This window comes from Microtus oregoni, unplaced genomic scaffold (assembly GCF_018167655.1).
Source record: "Microtus oregoni isolate MIOR12 unplaced genomic scaffold, Mior012 000029F_ref0000214, whole genome shotgun sequence".
NCBI classification, from domain to species: Eukaryota; Metazoa; Chordata; class Mammalia; order Rodentia; family Cricetidae; genus Microtus; species Microtus oregoni.
Genome location: NW_024543088.1, coordinates 15,982,309 through 16,004,243, shown reverse-complemented (window position 1 = coordinate 16,004,243; position 21,935 = coordinate 15,982,309). Strand labels below are relative to the sequence as shown.

The 21,935-nt window shown below is 55.0% G+C and overlaps 4 protein-coding genes across 7 annotated transcripts; 1 reads left to right on the top strand and 3 right to left on the bottom strand.

The window, feature by feature from the left end:
* The first annotated feature begins 147 nt into the window (after positions 1-147).
* Ctxn1 (cortexin 1) lies at positions 148-1,709 on the top strand. The gene is made up of 2 exons (XM_041678116.1): positions 148-307; positions 717-1,709. Exon 2 carries the CDS (start codon positions 737-739, stop codon positions 983-985), a length of 249 nt encoding a protein of 82 aa, XP_041534050.1. The 5' UTR covers positions 148-307; positions 717-736; the 3' UTR covers positions 986-1,709.
* A 1,425-nt stretch (positions 1,710-3,134) lies between these two features.
* Positions 3,135-6,263, bottom strand: Snapc2 (small nuclear RNA activating complex polypeptide 2). Of its 2 annotated transcripts, none has more exons than XM_041678126.1 (5): positions 6,061-6,263; positions 4,933-5,052; positions 4,733-4,801; positions 3,981-4,353; positions 3,135-3,882 (listed from the first exon to the last, which is right to left on the bottom strand). In XM_041678126.1, the coding sequence occupies exons 1-5, from the start codon at positions 6,241-6,243 to the stop codon at positions 3,557-3,559; spliced, it is 1,071 nt and encodes a 356-aa protein (XP_041534060.1). In that variant the 5' UTR covers positions 6,244-6,263; the 3' UTR covers positions 3,135-3,556. The 2 variants fall into 2 exon arrangements, with proteins under 2 accessions (XP_041534060.1, XP_041534061.1); XM_041678127.1 differs by lacking the exon at positions 6,061-6,263 and adding an exon at positions 5,827-5,942.
* A 1,390-nt stretch (positions 6,264-7,653) lies between these two features.
* Positions 7,654-10,809, bottom strand: Tgfbr3l (transforming growth factor beta receptor 3 like). Its single transcript, XM_041678042.1, has 7 exons — positions 10,740-10,809; positions 9,764-9,900; positions 9,371-9,685; positions 8,737-8,851; positions 8,493-8,651; positions 8,190-8,261; positions 7,654-7,785 (listed from the first exon to the last, which is right to left on the bottom strand). The coding sequence occupies exons 1-6, from the start codon at positions 10,807-10,809 to the stop codon at positions 8,194-8,196; spliced, it is 864 nt and encodes a 287-aa protein (XP_041533976.1). The 3' UTR covers positions 7,654-7,785; positions 8,190-8,193.
* Positions 10,810-11,262: 453 nt separating this feature from the next.
* Positions 11,263-20,341, bottom strand: Map2k7 (mitogen-activated protein kinase kinase 7). Of its 3 annotated transcripts, none has more exons than XM_041678040.1 (12): positions 20,129-20,341; positions 18,425-18,472; positions 15,630-15,771; positions 15,457-15,523; positions 15,227-15,331; positions 15,013-15,132; positions 14,774-14,881; positions 14,489-14,668; positions 14,323-14,403; positions 14,095-14,237; positions 13,519-13,564; positions 11,263-13,412 (listed from the first exon to the last, which is right to left on the bottom strand). In XM_041678040.1, the coding sequence occupies exons 1-12, from the start codon at positions 20,250-20,252 to the stop codon at positions 13,278-13,280; spliced, it is 1,299 nt and encodes a 432-aa protein (XP_041533974.1). In that variant the 5' UTR covers positions 20,253-20,341; the 3' UTR covers positions 11,263-13,277. The 3 variants fall into 3 exon arrangements, with proteins under 3 accessions (XP_041533974.1, XP_041533973.1, XP_041533975.1); XM_041678039.1 differs by having other exon boundaries at positions 15,227-15,340; positions 20,129-20,340; XM_041678041.1 differs by lacking the exon at positions 18,425-18,472 and having other exon boundaries at positions 15,227-15,340; positions 20,129-20,339.
* Between the last annotated feature and the right edge of the window lie 1,594 nt (positions 20,342-21,935).

Here is a 21,935-nt window from a genome sequence, read left to right as displayed (position 1 = left end):
AGGTCCTGTCTCCCGGTAAGCAGACCGGGGCGGGGTCACAAGCCCAGGCGCCGCTCCCAGTACATCCTCCACCCCTCACGGCCCCGCCCCCGTCGCCATGGGAACAGCCGCGGCGGCCCGGCTGGCGCGCGCCTCTCCTTCCTCCCTCGGTCTCCACCGCTTCAGGGGCGGGTGGGGTGGGCTGAGCCGGGGCTGCTACAGCCTCCGCCACTACCGCCGCCACCGGGGGAAGACCAGAGCAGAGCAGCGCAGGAGTCCCCGGAGAGAGAGGGGCTGCGGGGCGGCCGGTCCCCGTCTAGGACCAAGGGTGAGGGGGGCGCGCTGTGGCTGGGGAGGCGGCAACGGGTGGGGGAGGGGGTCTTGGGCTGAGGACGGAGAACAAAGGGAGCGGGGTGGGGACCAGTTTAAACCGTGCAGCTCGGGTCTTTGGCCCAGCGCGTTCGCACCTGTTGTGCGCGGACTAGGCGGATCTGAGTAGCCCCGTCCTGGCTCTCAGCGACCCCACCTGCACGCACCGCTAGAGTTGGGTCCCGGAGTGACTGTAGTGGCAGAGCACACAGGCTGGGCATGGGCGTAGCCCGGAGACGGCAGCAAGAACAGGGACGTTGTTGCAGGATACTGCAAAGGGGCGACTCCAGAAGGGGTGGATGGAGGTGCAGAGAGGGCGTAGCCTCATCCCCGCGGACCCCGGGGTGGGCACCCCTCTCTCTCTGCAGGGCGCGCGGCGATGTGAGCTATGAGCGCGGCGTGGACACTGTCACCGGAGCCACTGCCGCCATCGACGGGGCCCCCGGTGGGCGCGGGCCTGGACGTCGAACAACGCACGGTGTTCGCCTTCGTGCTCTGCCTGCTCGTGGTGTTGGTTCTGTTGATGGTGCGCTGTGTGCGCATACTGCTAGACCCCTATAGCCGGATGCCTGCCTCGTCCTGGACCGACCACAAGGAGGCGCTCGAACGAGGGCAGTTCGACTATGCCTTGGTGTAAGGGGGCACCGAGTCCCGGGCCGGTCCTCTGAGATCCAGGGAGGGCCGGCCCGGTGGAGGAATGCCACCAGCCTGGACTGCACTCAGTATTGTGCCCCAGATGCCCTAGGCCGGAGTTGAAGGCATTTGGAGAAACCCAGTCCTTACCCCCTTAGCCACCCATCTCCCTTCCTGGCCGGGCCAGAACCCCACCTGGTGCCTTTATCTGCCCCGTCCCCTTCTCTCTGCACTCTCATGCCCACTGCTGATCACTCAGCTCTGTATCCCTACTGGGCGAATCATCCCGCACCAACCTCAGCCTTCCCCAGTTACCAACCAGGCATGAATGTTACATCCTTTCCTAGGAATGTGGACTCCTCTATCCCCTTCTGTCCCCTATTGTGATCATCGCCAATTTCAATGCGCTCCTTAAGTTCTGGCCCTGGCAGGCAGGCTCACTTCGGCTCACTATGGACGCTGCCTACCTACAAAGCATGGTACAGCCTGCCCTAGAGACAGACCCCGGAACCCCACCTGCGGCTGTGTCAAGAATGTCTGGCACTCTATGTGCAGGAGGAATCCAAGCAGGCTCATCCCCTTCCCAGCCCTAGCCCCAGCCCCAGCACAGGTTAGAGGCCTTTCCTCTGCCCCTCCCAACTCCATGTCCCTGCGCCCTCTTCTTGCCTTTTCACTCCTCCCTGCTTCTGAACAATGGAGATGAAAATAAAGCTGTTATTGAGCGCTTACTGCATGCCCAGCAGAGTGCTGAGTTAGCCAGTCCTGTTCTTAGCCTGTTTGCTTCTGGGAACTTGTGAGAAAGCCAAGCCCCTGTTAGGATACCCCTTCTATGGGACCGAAGGCCAAGCTGCTAGAATGACTTGCCTCAAGCAAGTCCTTCCTTGATCTGGAATTAGAGCCCAGAACTGCTGTTTTAACTGCTGCCTAGTCCTGTAAATCCCCAATTTCATACACGACCTTTCAGTAGCTTTAGAGGTGGTGGGGGAGCTAACAGTCATCCATCCCCCTAGCTCATAGCATAGTTGAGACACCCCCACACATACATACTCTTTTCCTCTTGACCCAGGGAGTCACTGAGGACTATGGGAAGCTAGGATGGGGTTGTTTTCCAGAACCCAACCTGCAGCCCCCAAAATCCTGAACGTGATGCCTTCTGTTCCCACCATCAGGTGTGCCTCAGAACCTGTGGGTTTGGCTTTGTGGGGCTGCGACCATGGAGTGGGCTGGCTAGGCTCCATAGTCTGCCTGGGAGCTGTGTTGTGAGCCTCAGGGAGCCGTGTGCAATGTGTGTGGGGAGAACTGAGCCTTTCTATAAAAGGAAAGCCATGTGAAGGCACAGCTCAGGGAACAGAAATTTTACTCACTCCCAGAAAACTCGCTAGGCTCGGGGGAGGGTGCTATCATGCTAGGACACCTAGCTCCCCAGGCCTGTACTTACTCCCTACTCACGGGGCAGTTAGAGCTTATGCTGGGAAGCCCAACAGCACAAAGATTCAACTTCAACTCCAATCACTTCCCCCAGCTCTGGGACCCTCAGTTCTGCCTCCCTCCCTTTATTCCTAAGGGTAGCTGAGGCTCCAAGGCCACTTGAAGGGACACTCCCTTCTTCCTCCACTCTCCGCCCCCCCCCCCCCCACCTCTTACCTCCCTGGAACCTGGGCTTTGTTCCATCGTCTGGCTGGCCACACTGTCAGCTTCAGACATCTGTATCATTGCTTCGCTCTGAAACCTTGTCCCTAATACCTGTCCTGCATGAGACCAACCCAGCCTTCCTCTTCCACCCATTTGTCGAAGAGCCACCTCCACACAGTCACTAAGGAGCTCCTTATGGCCAAACTAAGGTCACTCTAGATAACAGCTTTTTAAAATTAGTGTATTTTGTGTGCACGATGTGGGCGTACATACTATAGCGTGTGCATTCAGACGATTTTCAGGAACTGTTTTTTTTTTTCACCTTTACAGGAATTCAAGGAATTAATCTCAGGTTGTCAGGCTGCATACCAAACACTTTATCCTTGGAACTATCTCACCAGCCCGGGCACTAGCTTTTGCTAGGGATAGTACTCTCTTCCCTGGCATCTTGCTCCAGCTCCCAAACTGTCATTTCAGTGCCCCTGATCCCATTTTTGTCATGGGGCAAAGAACACACATAGTTGGCTAAGATGACAGCTTTATTGAGAGTTACAGGACACCCCGGGAAAGGGTGAAGAGAAGTGTATGGTGGTCAGTTGAGGTGGGGGGATCCAAATGCAAGCCCAGGTTCAGGAGAGCATATCCATGAAACAGATGATGCTGTTGTGGTACCCACAGCAGACAACAAGGCACACAATTGGGCTAGTGAAACCAGCCCTGTCTGTCTGTCCAGGAATTCTGCCTTTGTGCAGAGTTCCTTATCTCCATTCATGACAACTGTATTTCCCTTTCTGAGGCTGCTGGTGTGTGCAACATCTGAAGACTTAGCCTGTGGCTGGAAACCATGTCAGGGACTTCCACAATCATCGTCATGGCCACCCAGTACCAGCTGTGTTGGACTGAAGCTCCAAGCAAAGTCAGCACATCTGGTCTTCTGTATCCCTCACCTCGCAGGGGTGGGCACCTGGCCCAATAGCTCCAGGGGTACCAGGAATGGGTTCAATGGGCAGATCCCAACTGCTTGCCAGGCCGGCCTCTGTTCTATGGGCTCAGAGGCCTGAGGACTGGCTCGGTCAGGCTCCTCGGGCTCCTTGGAGCCAGTCTCTCTTTCTTCATTCCCCAGCCTGGGGCTCTTCCCGCTAGGGAGAGAGGTCTGGGGGGCCATCAGTCGAGCATATGTTTTGGTCATATGTTCCACCAGGGCTGTGCAAGGCAGATGGGACAACTCCTCTGGAAGTGACGTGATCAGGTCAAGGACCACAGCTGACTCTGATAGAAGGAAAGGGGAAGAATGAGAGGACAAGGTTTGACCCTGCACCCCAAGCCCCCGCCCCATTATAGCCCCTCTCCTCCCCAGTTCCTCTTACCAGCTGCTGAGAGCTCAGGGCCATGGCCATTTCTGGAGGAGAAGGACAGATATTTGTAGATCTTCTCAAAGTCCACAGTGTAGTCTTTCTCTGTGGAGGGGCCAGCCAGGGATTTGGTTGGGGTATCAGTGACAGTGACCTCAGAGGCAAGGCCAAGGGTCTCAGGGTTGGGATCAGAGGCCTTAGGGACAGGAACAGAGGTCTCAGGAGTGGAGTCAGCAGTTACAGGGGCAGACCCAGAGGCTTCAAGGCCAGGATTCTTCTGCCCTCCTTGGGCACTCAAGAACAGCAGTGGCTTTCCACAGGCCTTCGTGGGCTTGCTTGGCTTGGAGTGCAGGAGGCTGATCGGTTCTGCAGCAGCAATGGTGAGCACCTACGCAGCAAGGGAAGTGGGAAGGCCTACATCTTCCATTGCCCTGCTAGGCTAGAATAAATCCTCCACCTCTACCCATTCCCCAAATCCTCCTCGCCATTCGGAGGGTGACCCACCCAAGAGATGGCCTTGGACAAGAGTTACTGGGTGTGGCAATAGAAAAGGCCCAGGATCCAGATCTACATTTTTCTTTATTTCCCTTTTTGGGTAGGGGCAGGAGAAGCCTGGAACTCACTGGCAATTCTCTACTCCTTCAAGTTTGGAGATTATTTACAACACCATTGCTTGACTAAACCCAGTAGCTTTCTAGCACTGGGCCATACCCACTCCTGTGTCCTGTAATAAATGCCTTTGACCTGCCAAGGATCAGTGGGTGTACCTGGGAGAAAGCTGCAGTCAGGGCTTCCTCCAGCGGGCCTGTTAGTTTTTCAGCAAGATCCATCCATACCTGGGTGAAGCCAGCAGATACATGGTCAGTCTAGGGACCAGCCCCCAGGAGTCTTTCAAGCTTTGCCCTTCCTTGAATTCCTCCTTCAGGGGCCAGCCTTGGGCAGCCCTCGCCTTACCCTCCTGCCTTACCTCTATGGGGGCTGGAAGCTGAGCTTCTTGTCGCCTTAGTCCCTCTGGGCCACCTGGGTGCGCCTTTCGAATGGCTTCACGAACCACACGGCCTTTGAGCTGCTGGATAAATCGGCAAATCTGGGGAGGAGGACAAGCTTTCTGTGAGTTCAGAAACAGAGGCAAGACCAGTCTATTGCCTTGCTTATTTCAGGAACTGCTACAGTTCCCAATCCCGGACCAGCCCAATGCTGCACATTCCCGAAACTACTGGGACTCAAGCCAAGGCCCCAGAGTGTGAACAGCTATCCTAATGAAAATGTAAAAGCCAGGTCTATTCTTGAGAACTCCTTCCTGGGGCTACAGCTTGCTCTGATAATGAGAGCTAACCTATTCACTTCCACTCCACCCCACTTCCTGAACTCTCATGTCATATGTCATACTAACTTTGGTCTGTCCAGCTTCACCTTTTTTGTTTGGTTGAGATTTATACAGCATTATCTGTCCTGGAATTATGTAGACCGGGCTAGCCTTGAACTCAGAGGTCTACCAGTGCTGGGAATAGAGGCATACGTCAACACACCTGGCTACCAACTCCACCTTAACCCAGTCTCCAGCCTCACTTCCACTACCTCCACCCCGCTCTGCTTAGCCCTTTGATTCTCCCGCCCACACACGTCTCCCTCCCTCCCTCTCTCTCTCTCCCACTCTCTCTCTCTCCATTCGTCCCTCCCCCTCTCTCCTTTTTCGAGACACGGTTTCTCTGAGTAGCCCTGGCTGTCCTAGAACTAGCTCCATAGACTAGGCTGACCTCGAATTTACAGAGATCCTCGTGCCTCTGCCTGCCGAGTGCAGGGATTAAAGGCGTGCACCACCACCACTCAGAAGCTCCACTGTTGTTTTTGTTTCACTTACGTACAGACCCACAATCCAGTAGCGTGCCATCCGAGATCTATCCCTAAGCTCCCCTAACCTTCACCGTGCCTCGTTAGCAGGCCCCTTAGGTAAACCTAGGTCGGCTCCAAAGCGCCACCACAACCCCGCCCCACACCCCACTAGCGGTCCCGCCCCAAGCTCCACCCCCCCAGGCCCGCTCGGGCTCAAAGGCCACCGGGCTCCCTGGCCCAGCCCCCAGCCCCGGGACACCACCTCGGCCTCACTGCGGCCCCGCAACTCCTTGGCCAGCTCCGCGACGTCTGGCTCCGGCTGGTCCCGCCGAGCCTGAAGAAGTCTCAGTAGATGTCGCATCTCGCGGGGGCTCCAAGCCGAGGGGCCGGCAGCCTCACTTAGGTAGCGGGCCGGGACCTTCCGCTGTCGCTGCGGTGGCTTCATGCCGGAACTCTAGAGCGCCCTTTCTTGGTGGGCGGGGCTACGGAGGCCGCGAAGGTCTGAAAAAGAGCTACCGGAAGACTTAGCGGATGGGGGCGTGGCTCGCGTTTGTCAGCAGAAGGACTGGCTCTGGAGGAGGATCCCCGGATATTTTTTTTTTTTTTTTTTTTTTTATTTTCGAGACAGGGTTTCTCCGTAGCTTTTGGTTCCTGTCCCGGAACTAGCTCTTGTAGTCCAGGCTGGCCTCGAACTCACAGAGATCCGCCTGCCTCTGCCTCCCGAGTGCTGGGATTAAAGGCGTGCGCCACCACCGCCCGGCAGGATCCCCGGATTTTATTTGCGTTTTATGTCACTCATGAGCTGGAATCAAAACTTTAGACTCTATATTCCTGAGCCAACCCATGAAATACGTACGGTGTGCTTTGCTTTTCATAGAGGAGTGGGCTGTTGCCCTAAAAAACCTGGGCTTTCCTTTGTGGGGCAGGGTAGCCCTGGTGGCCTGGATATCGATGTACAGACAGGCTGGCCTCAAACTCTTGGAGCTCTTCCCGAATGCTGGATTTAAAAGCATACACCTCTACACCTGGCTCACTTGCTGTTTGTTCTTGTAGATGACAAGAGTTTGATTGTCAAGAGTTTGATTCCTAACACCAACCAATTGTAATTTCAAGGCATTCGGCGCCCTCTTCTGACCTCCCCAAACACCAGGTACGCGGATGTTGCACATACATACGTGCAGACAAAACACTTGCACACAGAAATCTAAACCAACCACCCTGGCTTGCCAGGAGTGATGAGGAGTAATGAGTAATCCCAGCATTTGGGAGGCTGAGACGGGAAGACCGTTGAGTTTGAGGTTAGCCTGGGCTACCTAGTGAGAGTCTAGCTTGAAAGAAAAATAAGTCTGGGTTATGGGGGTAGACAGCCCTGGAGACTTTGGTGAAGACTGATTGGTATTGCTGAGCCTCCGTTTCCTCATTGGTAAACTAGATCTGGAAATTCCATTGTTGCTTAAGTTCAGAGGAGGGGGGAGTTTGAGCAGGGGGGAATTGAGGGGTACACAGAGACCTGATGAAGGTAGGGTCTGGGGATGGGAGTAAAGAGCAAAGGTCCGACCTGGGGAAGAGCGAAGGAGCAAGTGAGCTCTTGGAATGAAGGACAAAAACAGAGTTTAATTTAAACTCAAGCTGGCCAAGTTTGGGTGTTATTTTCTGTCCCAGGCAAATGGCCCCTGACTCCCTGGGTGTATGTGTTCATGGGGATTAGAGTCGCAACCCTTCAATCTAAGTCTTTCCCAGCCACAAATATCCCCAAGTTCTGGTCCCAAGGCACAGCCTGGAGCCTCCCTTTCCTGCCCTCCCTGCCCCCCATCCGTTGGAGCATATTGATTACACTGAACATTAGCAGGCAGGGCAGCAATTTATTTTGAACCAGGGGAGTAAAGACGAGAAGGGGGTGATGGAGGAGAGACGTGCAGAAGTCCTCCCAAAAGGTTCTGAATCCATGACTGGATGCATCGGAGGACTTCACCGGGTTGTGGCGTCTCTAGAGGAGGCAGAGGCTCAGCGTGGGAGATCACCTCTCGGGTCACAACATTTTCCCAGCAGACATTGGCTTCCTCCATCAGTCTATGCACCGGTGTGAGACTAGGAACTGTGTCTTATCCCTAACTCTTACCTAGTGCCTGTTCAAGTCTTAAAGACCCCCTTTCTTCACTGCTGGTAACCCCGTGCCCCACATTCAATCTCCAGCTCCACCTTGACAAGTTACTTAACCTCATAAAAAGTGCTGTGTTTTTTGTTTTGTTTAAAGAAAATCTCTGATGGGAACGGTAAAAGTAGCCGCCTGAAGGTTGTTCAAAAGACTAAATGAATATTCAAACTATTTGGAGCCCAGTGAGTAAGGCTGTGAAGGACCCTTACCATCACCTCTTCGCACTCTGTGCTTACCTGCCTACGAGGACCTCTGGAGCTGAGAGCCGCTGGGCGAAGCTCTAAGAGGCTGGCCGGGAGCTGGAGGTGCTGAAATAAGAAGCGGGCTAGAATAGGGGTTGCCTGTGCGCTGTGCCAGGGTGAGCGCGCCCCCTAGTGGGTGCTGCCGCAGGTGTACTAGCCCTGAGGGCCAGATCCGAAAGAGAAGTTCGGCGTTGTGGGGCGCGCAGGATGTATGTGGGGGGAGGGGTTGTATGGGGGAGTAGGCTGTCTGGAGGTGTGGAAATAGGTGTGGGGTTCTGGCGGGACAGAAGTCGGTACCTGAGTGCGCGCAGACGAGACCGAGCCCTGCAGCTAGCGCAGCACCCAGCACGAATGCCGCTAACACCAACGCCACCACTGGTGCCGGCTCCAAGGCTGCAGCGGCTGGAGCGGACGGCTCGGGGCGCACGGCCCTGCCTGGGATACTCTTGGACGGCCCTATGGGGATGTGCACAAAGCTGAGACCAGGCCCTGGACCTAGTTGTGTTTACCACCCGAGTTCCAGGGCCGCTTGCGAGCTTACTAGGGGGCGGACGAGGTACTGTGACCACGATGGGCTGCGTCAGAGTGTGCAGGAGCGGGCTGTCGGTACCAAGGCTCTCACCGCTGCCTGCGCATGCCTCATCCTGAGGCAGACACTGGGTTGGGAGGGAAGAAACCAGACGTCAGGGCCTTGGTGATTCTGGGTCTGGTCCTCCAGAGCTCCTAAGATGGACTTAAACTTCCAGCTTTCCACTAGAACTAGGAGGTCACCACAGGACTCCCGGACCCAAGCCCTAAACAGAGAAGTGGTTTCAGCCCTAGAACACCCCCTATGCCAGTCTCTAGGTCCCAAGTGAGGCACGCAAATCGGGGCTTTGGACGTGTCAGTTTTCTGCATCCAGTCTTCCAGTCCTAAAAGAACTCCAGATTCCCACCCAAGGATCCCAGAGCCTGAGGCTGTGTTATTTTCTGTCTCCTGGGGAGTCCCCATGCAGGTAGATCCATGAGGGGTAGCTCTGTACCCAGTACCCATCCTAAGAGGAACACAGACCATAAAGCACTCTGCCTCCCAGGTCCCTAAACCTGGTAGAGTTCTTCCCTCAGCTGCCAGAACCGCTTGTGACTAACTACAGAGTCTTCCTCCGGTGCTGAGATTACTGCCTCTGCAAGCGCACCTGCGGAGGCGCCGGCGGGGTCAGAGGCGTTGGTGTCTGGCGGACAGCCCGGTGGCGCTGGCTACGACGGCAACGGCTTATCTGGCAGTGCAAGAACTGCACTGAGGCGTTGAATACCGGGCGCAGGCGGAAGCTGAAGCGTGCGGGGCGAGCAGCATCCGGGTGTGGAGGTGGTGAGAAGCTGACAGAGGCGTCGGCGGGGCAGCCCCCACGTAGAAGCACCAGAGCAGGCCCCAGGGCCGGGCGTGAGGAAGGCGTTAGGGAGCAGCGGTGCAGGGCCAGGCCCCATCTCGGTGAAGGACGGGCCAGAGCCGCCTAAGGGACCAACGCGCCATCAAGGTTGACCGGTCCCCATTTATCCCCACCCACCCTCAGTGTTTCAGGCGCCCGCACCTGCACAAACACATGGCTGTCGGCTGGAACCTCCAGTGGTCCAGTGCGGCGGGGAAATGAATCCTCTGTGTCTGATAAATCCAGACTGAAAAGGGGTCTGCGCAGCCAGGGGCCAGGGGCCCCAGGGAACGGGAGTGCTGAAACGGAGCATAGAGCGAGGACGCATTCCTTCTAGGGTAGGGCTTCCACCTCCAGCCCTTGCTTCTCTTGGAATAGTAACGCATTACAGGTGGTCTTTTTATCCCTGCTCAGCTGTGTGCCAAATTCTCTCCAAGTTACTACCAAGTACTCCCTAGTGATATTACTGCCTAGGAGTCGAAACCCCACACAGAGCTGTGCTCCTTCCTTTTCTGACCTCTTTTGCCACATGCAGACTAGGGATGGGGATTTGGTGACCCATGGGGTTGACCAGCATTTGCACTGGATGGAGTTCAGATGGATAAGAGCAAGTCAGGGTTCTCTGCCCAGTTCAGGTTGCCCTAAGTCTTGGAGCAAGAGTCTTGTCTTTGTGTCTAAGAGATCCATTATGACCTACTGACCACTGAGGAGAGGTAGGTGCTGGCATCTGCTATGTGAGAGCACCCTCCCTAGAAGGCTGAGCCTCAGTCCAGACAGGCAACTGGAATGAGCATTTCTGCTCAGTAGAGAACCAAGACCCCAGACAAAGGGAGGACAGCACCAACAGGTGATGGTGGATGGTCTCTTGTGCTCACCCAGGCCTGCACTTACATGCACACTCTAACATGGTCTACACAGGCAAATGACTGCCGTCAAGTGGCCGTTAGCTGGGGGGTGTCTCAAGAATGATTTGCACACCTGGCCCCATTCCCACAGCCCTTGCCATCACTTGGTTGTTGAGAACTTTGAGGAAAGGGAATGACACCACCCCCAACACACCCAGATGCAAAACTAAGTTGAGAAGGAGCAATAGGGAAGTGGGACATGATGCCCCCGCCCCGTGCCAGCCTCTACATACCAAGTTGTTCATTGAGCACAGTGGCGGTCCCAGGGAGCAGGGCCAGGAGCAGGAGTGTGGTGCCCACCATGGTGGTCTATCCAGGCTGGAATGCTCCAGGCCAGCAGCAGGCACCTGGTTGGGCTGTACTGAGCCCTGTAGGTGTGGGTAGGCAGCCCTGGCCTTGGTGAGTCTGCCACCCTGGGAAGCAGGGAGCGGGGGCGGAGGATGCAGGGGCTGACATCCGAGCCCATGCTCAAGGCCTGCATGGATAAGGACTTCTTGGTGTGCTGAAGTTTCTAGGAAAAGGGGGCCCCTCACAAAGCAGCTTGATACCCCCAGTCACTCCAATCACCTCCCACCCAGCTCCAGCCCTGACTGTTTCTCACGAAACAGGCAGTGTTTAGCCACACATTAAAAGCCCAACTCCCAGCCCCTTCCCGCATCTCTATAAATTCTACCATTCTTAGGACACCACACTCAGAAGAAAAGGGAAGGGTTTTATTCTCAAGCGCTAAGGATTTACAAACAAGGGTATTTTGTTTTAAAAAGGGAGAGGGCAACACTGGTGGCCCGAGGAGGAGTCCATAGGCCAAAGGGAAGGACCAGGCCACTCCAGGTCCCTACCTGCCCGACACCCACTCTGCCTGGGCCAGAGGGATGGCTGGTGACAGAGGGGAGGATTTGGGAGAGGTGGGGAAGTGGGAGACTCCCCCAGGCTCCCACTTAACACTGGAGGGGGATGGACACAGACAGAGACACACACAGAAAATAAAGTTAAATAAAAATAAAACCATGCGGCCCAGTCTTGGGCCTGTGCTGGCCCAAGGACCAGCCAAGTGACCTAACTACCCATGAAGGCTGCCCATGCTGGTAGCTAGCCTCAAAATGGTAAGGGTAGGGGCCAGGCTTGTTACCCTACCCCTACTTCACTCCACCTCCCCACATAAGGGATAAGGAGAGAGGGTGCCCTGCCCAGGCAGAGCAGATGACTTCTATTGCAATTTAACCATGCGGCATTGTGTGAATAGGATGAAGATGAGTCAATAGGATAGTTAAGAGCCACAGTGTCACCTAAGCCTACAGTTGCATCATCAGCTACATCCAGCAAGGTTTCTCAGCTTTGGTGCTGGGTTTTGTTTGTGGTTTTAAAGTGTTTTTTGTTTTGTTCTGTTATATTGTTCTCTTGTCCACTTGATTTGCATGCATCACCAACAAAAAGGAAACATACCCCACCCTGTCCTGGCCATTGCAGAACCATGGGACAGACATCTGGCCCACTCCAGGCCACACGCTGGGTTGGAGCTGGTCAGCTCTAGGTGAGCTGAGGGAGGATGCTCAGGGCATAATGGGAGTAGGTCACTTCACATGCCAATACCCTGGCCTCACTTGTACTCAAGCCTGTCCATCTCGTCCCTGACACACATGCGCAGACCTCCACATCTACTTAACTCTCAATCCCTGACTTCTTTGGAACCCCTCCTTCTGCCCCTCGGCCTCACTCCTGTCACTGACTCCCTCCAGTTCACTCCCTGCTTCCTGCTGTTCTCCACTGCACTCCTCCAACACCTTTCCTGAAGGCCATCTGTGTGGCTGAGGCCCCGTGGTCTCCCTCTGTACCACCTGAGCTCTTCTACTCAACCCCAGGCTGTAACCAGTCCCCAGTCCCACGTGAGGGTCCCCCGATGTAGCCTGGTCTCTCTTACGCCAGAACTGACAAAGAGCAGCCAGCAGTCCAACCCCCCAATGCCTAAGGGCAATGGAGAGGAGGGGGCCCACCACAAGCAGCTAAACATTACTTTGGTAAAAGTTTCTGAAGGTACCGACACACCCCATGAGGACAAGCCCCCCCTCCCACACCCTACCAAGTACAATAAAATACAATAAACTCCAAAAAGGACCCCCTGAGATCAAAGAGAGAGAGACAGACAGACACAGAAACAGCAACCCATTTGGCTGCAGTCACAATGCCCACAAAGCTATCCTAGGGCAAGGACTTGAGGAGGCCTGGGTGCACCTGGGGCTTCCACTGAGGGGCAGGAGCGGCTGGGCCCAGGCTTAGGCTAGGAGAGAGGCCGAGGTTGGGAGGGAGAAGGAAACCAGAAAGGGACAGAGCTAGAGAGGAAGGGGAGAGAGGGGAAAATGGAGAGCAAGCATGTGGGAGAGAAGGTGGAGGGGACAGACACTGGGAGTGTGGGGGAAAGGAACAGGGGCTTTCTCTTTGCCCCAGGGGCCACCCCAGCCCATAGGTTATGATTGAATAAATACCGAGTCTGCTCATGGCCTGCTGTCTTCCGTTCACAGTGTCTGTCGGGGTGGGGTGGGGTTCGCATAGTTGGCTGACCCCAGAGTGGGAAGAATTAGGGACCAGCATGCCCGTCTGTCCACAGCTGGTGGGTAGGGAGTCAGTGGTGGATGGGTACCCCCTACTTTCTGTCCTCAGCCCTTGGCAGCCGTCCAGGTCCCAGGTCCCCTGATGGGCAGCTGGATTGGCCAGGTGGGAAGGGGGGCCTGTGGCCATGCCCCTGGGCCCCTATGGGGCTGGCCGCTGCCGTGAGGCTACCTGAAGAAGGGCAGGTGGTGTTGGCTCAGGACTCCACTAGTCCTTGGAGACTCGGTCTTTGCCATGATGTCCTTGAACCAGGATGCCACATCCACCTCGAGTGTCTCATAGTGCTTGATGAAGCTGTGTTCCTGTAGGCCCAGGAGTTAGCTTAGCATGAGGAGTCAGCCCTCCTGGTCCTGCAACTGAGGCCGGGAGGACTTCACGTGTGGCGGGAGTTAGGGGCTAGGTACTCACAAGTAGCTTATTATACTTTGGTCTCTTCCTGTGATCTTTAGTAAGGCTGGACGAAGAGCAGGGAGAGAAGAGAAAAGATAGTCAGGGAGGTGGAGCCTGGCTGTGCCTGGATGCGCACCTGTGCTCAGGCCCTCCCCAGTGAAAAAGGGGTCTTTCAGATCAGCCAGAAGCAGCTGCTCACAGCCAGGTTCCACCAGGCTGGGGATCCACAAAGTCTCCTGGCCCAGGGTAGCATGGTGAAGACCCAGCTGGGAAGTTGGAACCAGAATGTGAAGTTCACACAAGAGAAAGTTAAGACTCAAGTGTGGTCTTCCTGCATAACCTCCATAACAAAGCCCTAGGTAACCACACCAGACACCCATAGGACCAGCTGTCCCCTTAGGCCAGATCCAAAGCCAGAAAGTGATTCCAAAGGCTCCAGAATTAGTTGCTGTCTACAGCCTCTAGTCATGGACCTGCCTCTACCCATGCCCATCTCATCCCTTCCCCTTTCCCCAGCCCTCCCCAGCAGCACGAGGACATCAGACATTCCAGAACATCCCAAAGTAGAGAAGTAGGCAGAGTGGGCATGCTCACCAGTCTTTGACGAATGACTGGAAGTCCCCTGAGAAGCCCATGTGACCAGGCAGGAGCGGAGGCTCTTCCTGTAGGACTTTGGTAAGGACCTCAAAGTCTGTCTTGCAGTTCTTGTAAGGAAACTGTCCCGTTGCCAGCTCCACCTGGGAAGGTGACAGGCACTGCTGGAGCAGCAGGTAAGAGATCCCTGCCTTCCCACCAAGCCCCAGAACAGGAGCCCCAACACACCAATGATATGCCCAGGCTCCACACATCGGCTCGGATGTCATAGTCAGGCTTGGTGGGGTCTGGGGGGTCAATGCGCTCAGGCTGCAAGGAGGGGGAGAGAGGAGCTATAGGCTGAGGGCGGGGCCAGCCCACCCAGCCCTTGTCAGCCCAGCAGGGCCCCACTCACAGCCATGTACGCAGCACAGCCAGCACTCCGTGTTTTGGCCTTGGAGTCAACCAGGCGCCCGCTGATGCCAAAGTCACAGAGCTTGATCTGGCCCCGCTCGTCTAGCAGAATGTTGGAGGGTTTGACATCACGGTGGATGACACCATGCTTCTCCTTCAGATAGTACAGCGCCTTCACAATCTGCAGGACAGAGATTCAGAACCCTACCAAGGTGGGGGGGGGGGCACGGATGACAGAACACAGGGACAACCACCTAGCCACACAAGCCCAGACTTAGCCACTCACCGCCACAGTCATCTTGCCCAAGATTCGCTCCGGAATGGGGCCCTGCATTCGTTTCTTCAGCTTCTCTGCACACGTGCCCATGAGCTCCATGGCAATGAAGACGTCTGTCTGTAGAGGAAGGGTGGTACACAGGGTTTGGGGCAGCCATGCTTTCTTCCCCAACCTAACCACAATCTGGTACCTGGGGACATGTAGGACCTATGGGGCAGAAGGGTTGGCCCCTCAGGCAGGGTGCTCACGTTGGTGATGAAGGTGCCAAAGCACTGAACGATGTAGGGGCAGTCGTGGCTCTTGAGTACCACATCCAGGTCCATCAGGATACGCTTATTCTCTTCCTTGTTCCCCGAGCGCCGCATTTGCTGAAAGGAGGGACAGCCAGGAGGGGAGCTTCAAGTGCTGGGCAGGCTGCAAGGGTACAGGATACATCCTGGAACTGGGGTGTGGAAGGCTCACCTTGACAGCAATGATGTGGCCTGTCTTCCGGAAGCGCATCTTCCACACCTGACCACAGGTACCGCTGCCCATCTCGCCCAGGTTCTCCAAGTCATTGATTTCTGCCTGATAACGCTGGGTGAAGAGCAAGGCAGCTGGAGGGTCCCCAGAACCTCTGCTCCTGTCACCCACCACCTCTAGCCTGCCTGGGTCCTGTCACAGCCCCCAGGATGCCAATGGGGAGGTAGTACCTGGCCTCCGATGGTCAGGTACCCTGTCTGCTTCATGATCTCCTGCAGCTTCTGGTCAATCTCGATGCTGAAGAACAAAATAGGAGCTAGTCAGAAGGGTCCCACAGATGTCACCCACCTCCCATGGACCAGCACAAGGAGGGCCCTGTGCTGGCCCTGCTCCACCAGCTTACCTCTCCATACTGCGGGGTGTGAACAAGGTTGATGGGAGCCCCAGCATGTGGCGGGGCCGGGAGGGTGGTGTAGGGTGCTGTGGGGAGCTCTCTGAGGATGGTGAGCGACTGCCCCCATCATTGGCCAGTGGGAGCTGCAGGGCTGGCGGGTTAAAAACCAGGGGCATGAAAGGAGTTAGAATCTAGCTGGTCTAGAAGGAGTTGGGGTTCTCATCTTCTCTCTCATATCCCTTTGGCCAGGCTGACACAGCCCCCTGCTCTGCTGGCTAGGGCCTCCTTCCCCACCCCCTGGGGTATCTTCAAGGTACCATCTCTGTCCCTCTGATCTGAAAGGAGATTGGATGGGCTGGTGGGAGAGGGGTGATCCCAGAAGCTGAGGGTTTGTCCTCAAGTACATACTGTAGAGAAATGGGGGGACTCTCTGCCAGGAACTTCACCCAGCAGTGCCAGAAAGCAGGCCCGGGGCCACAGTGCTCACATGGGAACCACATGAGGACAGAATGCCCACCAGGACAGGCTTGGAACCTGGTCTGGCCACCAACACTGCACTGTGGACAAACAAGAGCCAATAGCTATGGAACTCTGGTTTCAGGCTGTCTTGCCCCAGATTCCACTCCTAGGTCAGGGAGGGCCACCTTCTGGCCAGCTGGCTCATTTGTGCATGTCCCAACCAGGCCTGCAGAACTGGGATGGGGGGGGGGGGCAGGAACAGAAGCCCAGGCTAAGCCTGAGCTCTTGGGAGGAGGGACTGATGGGAATCTAAACAGCAAAGCTCTTCCGGGAACTAGCTGGGCTGGGCAGGTGGAAGATGCTGGGCCACGGAGGGGAGCTTGGTACTTCCCAATGGCCTGCATGCGGATGGCTCGGGCATGCTACAGGCAGGCGGCGGGCAGGCAGCAGGCACCCCAGGATGGCCGGGCGATGTTAGGATGTGGGGGGACAGGAGAAAGAAAGAGAGAGAGCAAAGACTTGGGACCCAGCTGTCCAGAGGAGATGCTGCAGAGACAGCCAGAGAGAACATGAGACATTAAGAGTAGGTTCCTTAAAAAGCTAGGGGTTCTGGGTCTAGTGAAAGGGGCTATAAGCCCCCTGTGGTTTCTGGAAGTATCTGCCCTCCATGATCCTCTCATACTTCAGGGGTCCTAGTGCCCTAGGATTACAGCTAGCTCAGCTCAGGGCATCAGCAGGGCATCCTTCAAACATCACTTCCCAGGTGGCCTGGAGTCTGGTTTTTCAAGACAGGGTTTCTCTAAGTAACAGTTCTGGCTATACTGAAACTCGCTCTGTAGACCAGGTTGGTCTCAAACTCACAGATCTGGCTGCCTCTGCTTCTCAAGTATTGTATTAAAGGCCTGCCGCTTTCTAATATACTTCTCCATACCCTTAAATTTACTACCTCTTTTCCCCACAATCAACCTAATGGCTTTTGGTGAGCTGGGCCCAGTAATTAATTAGCAGAGACCACTGGGCTGACCTCCAGGTCCTTTTTAAGTCCTGGTGGTTGGGACCCCGGCTGCACCCAGACGCTCCTGGAACTGTCCACAGCCCACCTTCACAGAGTCCTGTGATCCTTCTTTCTCTGGCACCTCAGCTCTCTGGGGTGAGGACCATACCTCTACCCTCGCCACACCCTACCAGCACCCTTACCTACACAGACCGTCAAGCCCTCTTAGGCTGCCTCAGACCCATGGAAGAGGCTGCTGGCCCCACTCTCTGAAGCATGGATTTGATGGGGCTAGAGTGGAAAAGAGGAGAGAAATATACACAGGCCCTGAGAACAGAGGTTAGAAGGGTTCGAGTCACATGGCAGCCCTGGCTAGTACAGTAAGTTTAATAGTGAAGGAGGAAGAAGTGAGGATGACTGGATGAGAGAAAGTAAGATGGATCACAGGGACACATGCTCACTTTTCAGGCTACCAGACCAACATGCATATACTCATGTGCAGGTACACACGTACACACGTACACCAAAAGTATGGAACACGAACACACACACACACACACACACACACACACACACACACACTCATCCATGTATACACACAAGCTGGGAACACATGACTACCAACAGTCATCTCTGCTAACACAGGTATTCTTTCTCTTACACACACAAGACAGTGTTTACCTTGGAATCAGCATAGCTGAACTGCCTAGCATGGAGTCCTTGAGTGTGTGTGTTGGGGGTGGGGGGGTCTTGCCTCCCACAGCCTCCTGGGACACTTTTGTTCAAATCCTGTATCCTCCACCAGCTTTCCCTTAGAGACCCTATGCAGAGTCCCTCACTCTACTAGACTATTCTATAGGATCAGGAATGTGCTTAGTGGACACTGATGAATCCCTTATCGCAGCCTCAGTCTATTTTTCTTACTGCTATGCTCCTGGGTCCTGAGAGCAGACACAGTCCATAAGTCATGACACTCATTCACTCCACAATAGTGATAGACTGAACAGGAACAGTGCACCTGCCTCTACCCACCTTCTTATTCACACACACACACACACACACACACACACACACACACACCCTTGTGTGCCCACCTAGCAGACTCCCATTTATTAGGGGAGCCCATTTCATCCTCTGGGAGTTCCAAATTGAGTCAAAGAAGAAATGGGGAGACTAGAGGACACAGAGGAAGTGTGGTCAGGCTCACACTGCGGTAGTGAAGAGAGAGAAAGTGAGAATGAAGAGACAGAACACACAGAGCATGGGGCAGGGATGAATGGTATTCTGCGGCAGGGGCAGCAGTTAGGTCAATGTGCAGATATGCAAGCAGCAATGATAAAAAGGCTGGTACCTGCTCGCTGGGACGGGGCAGGAGCAGGGCTTAGAGTGATCACAATAACTGGATGGGGAAAGGAAGAAAAAAAAAAACCACGATAAATCACAACAGAAATAACTGATTTGTCCAACAGAAAAGAAATCAAATCATAATGAAGAGGAGGGGGAGGCGCAAGGTACCATACTGCAGAGATGGGTAGAAACCGACAGAGATGAGAGGGTGGGAGGAAGGCATGGAGCTGACAGACACAGACACCTGCAGGGGGCTCCTTGGGGCCTGCCAGCCACCAGCCTTACCAGGTCTCACTCTGTTCTAGGGACAGACACCTCTTAGGGTACCTAGAACCCCATACCCAACCCAGGCTCATCCACACTGGGGCTGGAAAAGATGGCTCTGCAGAGTCCAGCAGGAGCCCTCCAAGGCTTGGCCCAGCTTCTGGTCCCAGGCAGAATCCAGTGAAAAGCACCCACACTTTTGGGTATCTCCACACACTGGAAGAACCCCCCGCCCCAGGAAGGAAAACTGGCAGACTCAGGCCAGAAGCAGGAAGGATGGCGGGAACCCTGAAGAGGGATTCAAGGGGTAAGATCGGGTTGTGAAGGGTGGGCCAGGTGACCAGGGAGTGGACAGAATTCTCAGCTATGGAAGGCTGCCTTTCCCCTCTTACCAAGGTGACCCACAGTACAATAATATACTCCAAACATTGTATCACAGAGTATAAAGAAGGCATTCTGCTCAATCAAGAGGGATACAGAAAGGGCTGGCAAGGCAGTGATCACAGGGTAGATGAGGAGGGAGGAAAAATCAAATTCCTTCCAGCAGAGAGACTTGGGGACAGGGTATCTGGGCTACAACAAGGACGCTAACTGTGGTCATGATGGTGACAAACTAGGTGTGTGTATAGAAAGAAGGGGAACAGCTGTCGGTACAGGACCATACGTCAGGGGGGCAGGCCCAGAGATGGGAGAGTAAGAAAGGAGGTGTGTGTCTGCTGGGCGAGACTAGATACATCTACACCGCCACAGGTGTCTGCAGGACTAGCAGTCACTTGAGGCTGAGAGCTGGCTATGTGTTTCCAGAGGGCCAAACACACTAAGACAGCGACACTGAAGTTAGTTGGCCACAGACATATGAGGTACCCCTGTGTGAAGGAGGCAGTCCCCTGAGCCCAATGACTTCCAGGCTTAGAGCAGCCATCAAATGGAAGACTCCTCTATTCAAACAAGGACTGGATGTAAATAAAGGCCAAGTGACCGAAGAGGGCAGATGGGTATACATGTGTGTGGACTGTGTGCTGGGGGGAGAGGGGGAACCTCTTGACAGTCCCAGAAACAGCAAGAGTGAAACCACTGTGTCAAAAGAGATCTGTTTGTAGGGTTCAAAACTTGGCTGTGGTCTCGGTGGCTTCGGGTCTGATAGCCTGCTAGGTGTAGGTGACAAGGCACTGGGAGCAGTCCACAGGGTGAGAGGACCCAGTCGCTAAGCTTCCATGATGTGAACCCTAGGATCGCGGTATGTGTGGGGAGGAAGTCGCCCTGGAGACGGCCCACCAGACTCCCAGGTCACCGTGACCCTCTCTCTGCAAGCTGACAGCGGTAGGGAGTAGAGGGGAGGAGAGCTAGCGCCCCGGAAGCGGGGGCGGGATCTGCCTGGTGGGCGGGGCCTGACACAGCGGGCCCCGCCCCACCCGCCCCCTCCCCCCCACGCAGCCGTGCTTACTGGGCCTGGGCCGCTGGGGGCTAATATCCAGGTTGAGGTCGATTCTCCTCCGGGCCTCGCGGTTCTCCTGTTTCAGCTTGGCTTCCAGGCGGGACAGCTTTTGCTCTAGGGAGGACGCCGCCATCTTCCCCGCCGCCGCTCGCCGCCAGGCCGCCCGTCAGTCCAGGGTAGACAAACACCGCACTGCGCCTGCGCCTCAATGACCCCACCGAGCCGCCGTCCTGCCCTGCCCAGCCCAACCCAGCGTGTGCCCGCCCTGCCGCGAGTGGTTAGCGCCGCGCATGCACACTGCATCCCTGTAGGGAGATGACCGCCACCTAGAGCTCCAGGCTGGCAGTGTGCGTTGTCATCACCCAGTCACCTCCCGCAGTGCGCATGCGTGAAGTTCACCAGCCCCCCCCCCCTTTTTTTTTTGGAGAGAGGCGCATTTCGAGAACCACGAGTTTTTCTTTTTTCTTTTCTTTCTTTCTTTCTTTTTTTTAAATAAAGCGGAAGGCGGGCAGGACGGCACACATACATGTACAAAGGGGAGACCGGCCACGCTCACGGCTTTTACTGCGCACGCTCACAGCTATTCCCGGATTCTTCTTCACACCGTGCCTCCGTTAACTTCCTGTGAGCTCTTCCCAGCCCTGACCCTCCCTGGTATCTGCATCTTTACGGCCTTCCTCATCTCGATCAGTCCTTCATTAGGACCTGTGATGCTTAATTGTGGCTTGACCTCCCGGTGGCAGCGTGAAGTCGCCTCCTTACCATAATTAGGCACCTGTGGGGCTGGCTCCCATTCCATTTCAGCCTATATAGAGTCAGTGGAGGAGAGGGACTGCAGAGCCAGCGATTCCTGAGTTCGGTGTCAGAATCAAGGCTAAGGCCAGACTTCCTGACCGTGCCTACCTGGGACCTGAAGACGCACCATCCCCAACTCTTCGCCCTGAGAATCTGGGCTCAGCTCTTGAACCGATGTATCTGAAAACAGGTCCTGCTGAGGGGGCTCCTCGCCCAGCTTAAAGAGTTAAATCATTTAAAAGGTGCTAAGATAACCTCCCTATCTGTCAATCTGGGTTACTAAGGAGCACTTTGCCTCTAGGTTTTTAGGGCCAGGAGGAGGCTTGCATTGTACAGGGACATCAGCAATTGACCAAACCCAGGAGGTCAGACTGTGCCACAACTCTGAAAGCAACAATGAACACTTTGGGATGGACCTTAAAAGGCTTACCGGAACTCCTCTGGCAATGACCTACAGGTGGAACAGACACAAACTTGGAGTTTCAAGGATAAAGGCAGAGGAGACGATATGGGGTTCTTTGTTTTGGTTTGGTTGAGTTTTTCGAGGCAAGGTTTCTTTGTGTAACCCTGGCCTTCCTGGAACTCACGCTGTAGACCAGGCTGGCCTCGAACTCGGAGATTTGCCTGTCTCTGCCTCCCAAGTGCTGGAATTAAAGGCGTGCACCGCCGTCACCCGGCTTTTTTTTTTGTGGGGGATGGGAGGGGGATTGGATTCTTTAGAAATCAAAAAAAGGTAGGCAGAAAACTCCGCCTAATTTCTCTTGATTAGATGAGGTCTCTACTTCACCCCCTTTTTAAGTACCTTGGATGTCTTTCCTCCCAGGAGACCCTGATTTGATAGATAGGTGTTATCAGTTGGTCATAGATATAGAAAGCTTAGAGATAACTGTACAAAGAGGTCAGAATTACAGTTTGCATTTATTAAGCACCCACTGGGATATACTCCACTGCACAGGAAGCATCCAAAAGAAAGTCCCTGCATGGACTAAGGAAAACTCCACCAGCAGTCACTCTTAACTTG

Bases quoted from the DNA above. Each gene is read 5' to 3' on its own strand.
- Ctxn1 (XM_041678116.1), top strand. From the start codon at position 737: ATGAGCGCGGCGTGGACACTGTCACCGGAGCCACTGCCGCCATCGACG.
- Snapc2 (XM_041678126.1), bottom strand. From the start codon at position 6,243: ATGAAGCCACCGCAGCGACAGCGGAAGGTCCCGGCCCGCTACCTAAGT. The intron at 4,802-4,932 runs GTAAGGCAGGAG...GGCTTCACCCAG, and splicing joins AGCTTCCAGCCCCCATAGAG to GTATGGATGGATCTTGCTGA. The intron at 3,883-3,980 runs GTAAGAGGAACT...TCCTTCTATCAG, and splicing joins CCCTGAGCTCTCAGCAGCTG to AGTCAGCTGTGGTCCTTGAC.
- Tgfbr3l (XM_041678042.1), bottom strand. From the start codon at position 10,809: ATGGTGGGCACCACACTCCTGCTCCTGGCCCTGCTCCCTGGGACCGCC. The intron at 9,686-9,763 runs GTGCGGGCGCCT...TTGGTCCCTTAG, and splicing joins ACAGCCATGTGTTTGTGCAG to GCGGCTCTGGCCCGTCCTTC. The intron at 8,262-8,492 runs GTACCGACTTCT...TTCTTATTTCAG, and splicing joins TCTCGTCTGCGCGCACTCAG to CACCTCCAGCTCCCGGCCAG.
- Map2k7 (XM_041678039.1), bottom strand. From the start codon at position 20,252: ATGGCGGCGTCCTCCCTAGAGCAAAAGCTGTCCCGCCTGGAAGCCAAG. The intron at 14,669-14,773 runs GTGAGTGGCTAA...TCTGTCCTGCAG, and splicing joins TGGGCAAGATGACTGTGGCG to ATTGTGAAGGCGCTGTACTA. The intron at 13,565-14,094 runs GTGAGCATGCCC...CTCTTCGTCCAG, and splicing joins CAGTCATTCGTCAAAGACTG to CCTTACTAAAGATCACAGGA.